The sequence below is a fragment of the Oryx dammah genome, unplaced genomic scaffold (genome assembly GCF_014754425.2).
Source record: "Oryx dammah isolate SB20612 unplaced genomic scaffold, SCBI_Odam_1.1 HiC_scaffold_2, whole genome shotgun sequence".
In the NCBI taxonomy this organism is placed as follows: Eukaryota; Metazoa; Chordata; class Mammalia; order Artiodactyla; family Bovidae; genus Oryx; species Oryx dammah.
In genome coordinates, this window is record NW_024070186.1 from 184,916,885 (window position 1) to 184,922,884 (window position 6,000).

Consider the following 6,000-nt stretch of genomic DNA (forward strand, 5'->3'; position numbering starts at 1 on the left):
ATCGGCTTACCCTGGAATTTGAGCAGGCTTCTCCCTCCTGGGGAGTTACGGCGGAAAGGGCCTGGAGACCCAGGGCAGCTCAGGAGCCAGACCCTGAGCTCTGTGCTGAGGGGCTGGGCCGAGACCAGGAACAACATGGGGAGGGGAGGGTGGGGGTGGGCCCAGTCTGTGAGGCTCCTTGTAAGTCCTGGAGGGTTTTCTTTCCTTCTGCAGATGGTGGAGGAGAGTGAAGAACGGCTGACAGAGGAGCAGATCGAAGCTCTGCTGCACACCGTCACAAGCATCCTCCCCGCGGGGCCAGAGGCCGAGCAGCAGCAGAGTGCCAGTGACGACGTGGCGATGGACGAGGAGGACCCTGCGTAGAAAAGCACAGCTGGCCCGAGTGTCTCCTCAAGTTGAAGGCCTAGCAGCCATTTCCCACACAGTCAGAGGATTGTTTATTTGATTTTACCATCTATCCCAACAGGCCTGATTTCCCGGTTAGTTGGGTAAACCACAAAAATAATCTTAAAAGAAATCCTTGTGCCTCTGTGAGAACAAACATGGTGGACTGGCTGAGCTTGTCAGGGCAGAGAGCTGAAGAGAGGAGGAAAGAGTCAAAAAGGACAGTGACTGTGGAGCTCTCAGTGGTAAAAATATTTCTTCTGTAGCCTTTGCCATGGTTGTGGGAAGGTCTCTGTACACAGCTGGTAAAATACTTGCCTTGGCTTTGATGGGCTGTCTCCTAATTAATTTCATCTGCTTCCCTCAGAGCTTCCCAAGCAGGGATACAGAGCACTGCTGGAATGAGAGCTGACTTAGGAGAATCCTGTTAGATGGCTGAAAACTCGTGAAGCAGCAAATAGTTGCTCTAAGTTAAAATGAGCCACTGAGCTTGGCTCACCTTAGAGGAGTCTTTTCCTTAAGAACAATAGACATAAGAAAAGATTGGCCTAGGAACTTGGCGGTCCAGTGGCTTAAGACTCCACATTCCCAATGTATGGGACCCAGGTTCCATCCCTGGTCAGGGAACTAGATCCCACATGCTGCAACTCAGGGAAAAAAAAAAAAAAGATTCCTGCATGCTACAATGAAGATCGAAGATTACCGTGTCCAAATAAATATTTTAAAAATAACTAAATAAAAGAACGGGCTGGATTAAAATGGTATCCTTCAGGACAGCTTACAGCAGTGAGCATGCCCCAGAACCTTTGCTGCCAGTGCGCTTGTCCCCACAGTGAGCCACAGCAGCCCCTGCTTCTCAAGAAGATCCTCGAGGACTAGCAGGTGATTCTAGTCACAAGATTCCTATTTCACACTTTGAATCTGGGCATGCCAAGCAACTGTGTTACAAAATCTTTATAGATTCATTCATCCAAACCCAGGGAACTGGCCACCTATCTACTGCAAGTCTGATGATAGAGCCAGAGTCAACTGGTGTTTGAAGCATATGGCAAAGTCATCAGAAATCAGACAAGATCTAGAACTTCTCACAGTAGAGGATCTTGTAGTAGGGATCTACCAGCAAAAATTTCTGAAGGAGCCTTCTAAGACTTGGGTTCGGAGCCTCCTAGAGGTGGCCATGTGGGATTATTCTAGCAACACAAGGTGCAAGTGGCATGAAGAAAATGATATTCTCTTCTGTGCTTTAGCTGTTTGCAAGAAAATTGCATACTGCATCAGTAATTCTCTAGCCACTCTCTTTGGAATCCAGCTCACAGAGGCTCATCATGTACCACGTCAAGATTACGAGGCCAGCAGTAGTGTGACACCTAAAATGGTTGTGTTGGATGCAGGGCGTTACCAGAAGCTAAGGGTGGAGAGTCCAGGATTCTCTCATTTCAGCTCTTCTAATGAAGAACAAAGATCAAACACACCCACTGGGGACTACCCATCTGGGGTGAAAATCCCTGGCCAAAACAGCAGTGTTTGGGGAAGAGGGATTACCCGCTTACTAGAGAGCATCTCCAGTTCCTCCAGCAATATCCATAAGTTCTCCAACTGTGAGACTTCAGTCTCACCTTACACATCCCCAAAACACGGATACAAATCTTTCTCTTCCTTATCTTAATGATGGTACATTTCAATTTCTGGAAAAATAACAGGGCAACTTTTCTTCTGACTATAGTCATATATTAAACAGATGACATCAATGATAAATGTCATTACTATAAAAACTACTTAATTTGTAAGGAAATTCTGTTTCGTGGATTAAAAATAATTGTGGTTGGAGAAGATCTTGGCATTTTTGCTTTTTTCTTTAGGGCTTGTTCTACTTTCTGACTGTATTATGGGAATACCATTAAAGTTTTGAGTCCTGTAATAAAACCAGCATTTTAAGAGTTGTAAAAAAAAAAAGAACGGGCTGGACAATTCATCAGGTCTGAAGGCCCCTTTCCTCTGCTGGCATGGGCTTTGTTCAGCGGTTTCACTAGTTAGTCTTCAGTGTTAGGACACCAGCTCACTGTGGTTGAAAAGAGGCACTCCAGTGTTCTTGCCTGGAGAATCCCCGGGACGGGGGAACCTGGTGGGCTGCTGTCTGTGGGGTCGCACAGAGTCGGACACGACTGAAGCAACTTAGCAGCAGCTGACTGAATGACCGAGTGTCGCCTGCCTTTCTGAACACCTTCAGTTTTCTGCCTTGAGACAGGCACAGCCTCTTGCAGCCAGGTGAGCCTCACAGGGGGCAAATGTTTTGCATCTTTGAGAAAGGGCAGTTCTCTGGCTGTCCAGTGGTTAAGCTTCAGTGCTTTCATTGCAGGGGGTGCGTAGTAAGGACTAAGATCCCACGTGCTGCAAGCTGGGGCACCACCCCCTCCCCCAAACAAAGGAAACCCTAAATAAAGACGGCACAATTACATAGCTCTTTTTTGGATGGAGTATGAAGAACTAGAGGCTGATTAGTAAGAGTTTGAATTTGTTAACTGTTGCATTAGTTTTTTTAATTGAAAATATTAGAATAATTACCATGCAAGGAACTTGTTAATATTTAGGCTTTGGAGAGTTTAGTAGCCCCAGACACATGGTTGCCTTAGATCCTAGGGGTATTGTTAAAAATTAATACCCTGTATTCACTCTGCTCTCTATTTGGACAAGAAAATGCCCATAGACAGTTTTCAAATTGGTACTCATTTTGTTGTAAGACCACATATTTTCAATGCTTCTGTTAATTGGATTACTTCCCACCTCTTACAAGTCCCAGGTTATTTCAGCCCCCCCAATAGGCAGTTATGTTTACCTTAACCTTATCATCTAAGGATCAGTTGAGATCTGCTTACAGGCAACAGTGAAATTTATTTCAAACAGGACATTTATTTTTAAATCTCTCTTGAGTATCAGGCATTTTACCAGGAGCTGTTGATTTGTCAAGGAATGCAGGTGCTTAAGTCCGTGTTTCATTTTGACCTTGAGTGCATTTGATACTTTTTCTTCATGGATTTAGGGTTTAATTAGTTAATAAATGGTTTCCAGATGACTACCAACTTACACTATTTTTAAAAATCTTAGTTTATTTTACCATGGGTGGTAAAAAATAAAATGAAATCTGCCTTAAAAACTAATACATACATATTAATTTTTTTTTCTTGAATCTATTTAGATCTAAATTTTGTGTTGGATTTCAAGAAAATTTTAAGTTTCTTTATTTAGGACCTGAATTTAGCCTCTGATTAAGTCAAACAGGATCTAGAAGATGAACCTTCATAAGAAATATGGACTGTGTAATATTCCTATTGCATTAATAACAATATTTTAGAAATAAAAATTTACATAAGAAACTTAACCAGGATCATCTGGGAAAGAGAGCTGGAAGTCTGTGAGACTTGCTTTTCACTTTATATCCTTCTGTGTGGCTTCAGTTTTTGACTGGGTGGCTGTTTTATTCTTTAAAAAGAAAAAAAATTTGTGCTTACTTGCATGTTGTCCTTGGCCTCTGAAAGTTATTAAAGGTATAGTCCATAATTAACTTATGTCTCAAAACATAGAGACTGACACCCAGTCCAGTCACTCTGGGAGACACAGCACTGAGAGAGTTGATCTTTTAAGAAAGTGCTACTGAGCCCTTGAAAGATGAAGCTGACTCACAGAGTGTTTAGCCAAACATTGGCTTGGCCAAAAAGTTCATTCAGGTCTTGCCATAAGATATTATGGAACGAACTTTTTGGCCAACCCAGTAATTGCCTTGCCTCTTTTTGCTTAAAAGGTACCCACTACCACCTCAAAGAACTTGCCGTTTATTCAAGGCTTGTTTATAAAATAATGGGTATTGTTTTCCTAATCAGTCATTGTGTGAGCACACCAGCTCTCAAGAGCTTATACCCTAGTGAGATATGAGAGACTTAATCCTCCAGTATATTCTTTGCTAAATCATCACTGTTTTTAAATTTAAAAAGCAAGAAGAATGAAAATCTAAGCATTTAACCCTAGCTTTTTAGGTCATTCACAGTCTGGTTCCCAATAAAATTTCCAATTTTTGTAGTCTTGTGTACAGCCCTCCGTTCCAGCTAAGTGGATCCACCCATTCATTAACTCAGCACATTTTTGAGTGGCTGTGACGCAAGGCTTCGGGCTGGGCAGTGGGATTATGATGTGACCCTTGTCATCCTGAGTCCCTGCTTTCAGAAAGCTTTATGTTCTAGGGCAGGAGATGGTAAATGACCAGTTTCACAATTCATTATTTTGTTACAGCAGTGGTTCAAATTAGAAACGAGAATGAGCTAAGAGAGCAGGTAACAGAGAACCTGACCTAGTCTGGTAGGATCAGGGAAGGTTCTCTGAGAAAGTAATGTTTAGACTTGAAGGATGAGTAAGTTAGTGAAAAAAAGAACAATCCTTGAAAATATTCTTTGTTTCCCCATCTCTATGCTTTTATTTATACTATGCCATCTGCTTATACTATACCCCTTCTTCCAGTACCCAAATTCTAACTCAAGATTGGGGCTCATATCTGCCATTTTCCAAAAGGCCCTCCCTGAGCTGTTGCATGTTGATAATAGTATGTGCTTTTTTATATAGGAAAGTCAGTTTTGCTGGATACAAAGTCTTTTGAGTCAGATTTTATTTCCTTTGGATTTAAGATACTCAGTTACTCTATTATTTTCTTCTGGCATCAAGCATTGGTGTTAAAAAGCCTGACAATATCCTCCTTTTGTTTCTCATATAAGCCACTTGCTTTTTTTCCATCCTTCAAGATGCATAAAGGATTTTTTCTCTCCTGAAAGTCTGGTGAATTTACTAGAATGTGTCTTGGTATTGGTTGTTTAAGTATTCTTAGATACATGGATACATGGTGCATATATAGTTTTAGATATTTTTTCCTCAATTTGAGAACATTCCTGAAGTTTTTACAGATTTTCTTGATTTTATACCAGGATATGTATACCTTGATTTTTTAATGTATATTTTCTTGATTTTTAAATATTTTGTTCACTTGCTTCAGTTCTCTGCTTCAGAAACTTCTATATTCTGTATCAATTCTTTGCTAATCTGCCATATTGTCATTTTCATTCAAATCATTTTACTGTCTTCTGTGATTTCTTGAAAAATTTTCCTCCTGTTTTCCTAAAGATATTTTAAAATTGCATTTATTTGGTCTTGTGTTTCTTCTAATTTAGTCTTAATCTTTTCCCCTTTTACTTCTAAGTGTTTCTTTGAGTAAAGGCAAACTCTTATAAGTTTTTCTTATTTCATTTACCGTGGTTCTTTCATGTCATATATAATTTTCTTATTAATATTTAGCTGGTTTTAAAATAGTTGATTGTAATTAGAGCTATTTTGTTTTCATGTATTTCTGGTGTGGTCTCATCTTACAGAAATGTTATGTTTCTGTCTTTTTTAAAATAATAACTTTGAATGAGATTTGACCTTAGTACTTTTCTGCTGTTTATTTTTATATGAAATTAGTTTCCTGGAACTTTTAGAAGGAGTTGTGTGGTTCAGGATGGTTTTCCTAACCTCACAGGGCTCCCTCTTTTGTTGTGTTCATATATTAAAAAATATGATGCCTTGCCGACCTTCTTCCCC

At 40.3% G+C, this 6,000-nt stretch overlaps 1 protein-coding gene across 2 annotated transcripts in view; it reads left to right on the forward strand.

The window, feature by feature from the left end:
- LOC120877969 (CGRP receptor component) overlaps positions 1-1,120 on the forward strand; it is a 35,353-nt gene extending 34,233 nt beyond the window's left edge. For both annotated transcript variants that reach the window (XM_040260480.1, XM_040260487.1), the window contains one exon: positions 214-1,120. In XM_040260480.1, coding sequence (XP_040116414.1) covers positions 214-363 — 150 coding nt within the window. In that variant the 3' untranslated portion in view covers positions 364-1,120. The remainder of the gene's footprint in view (positions 1-213) is intronic.
- The last annotated feature ends 4,880 nt before the right edge of the window (positions 1,121-6,000 follow it).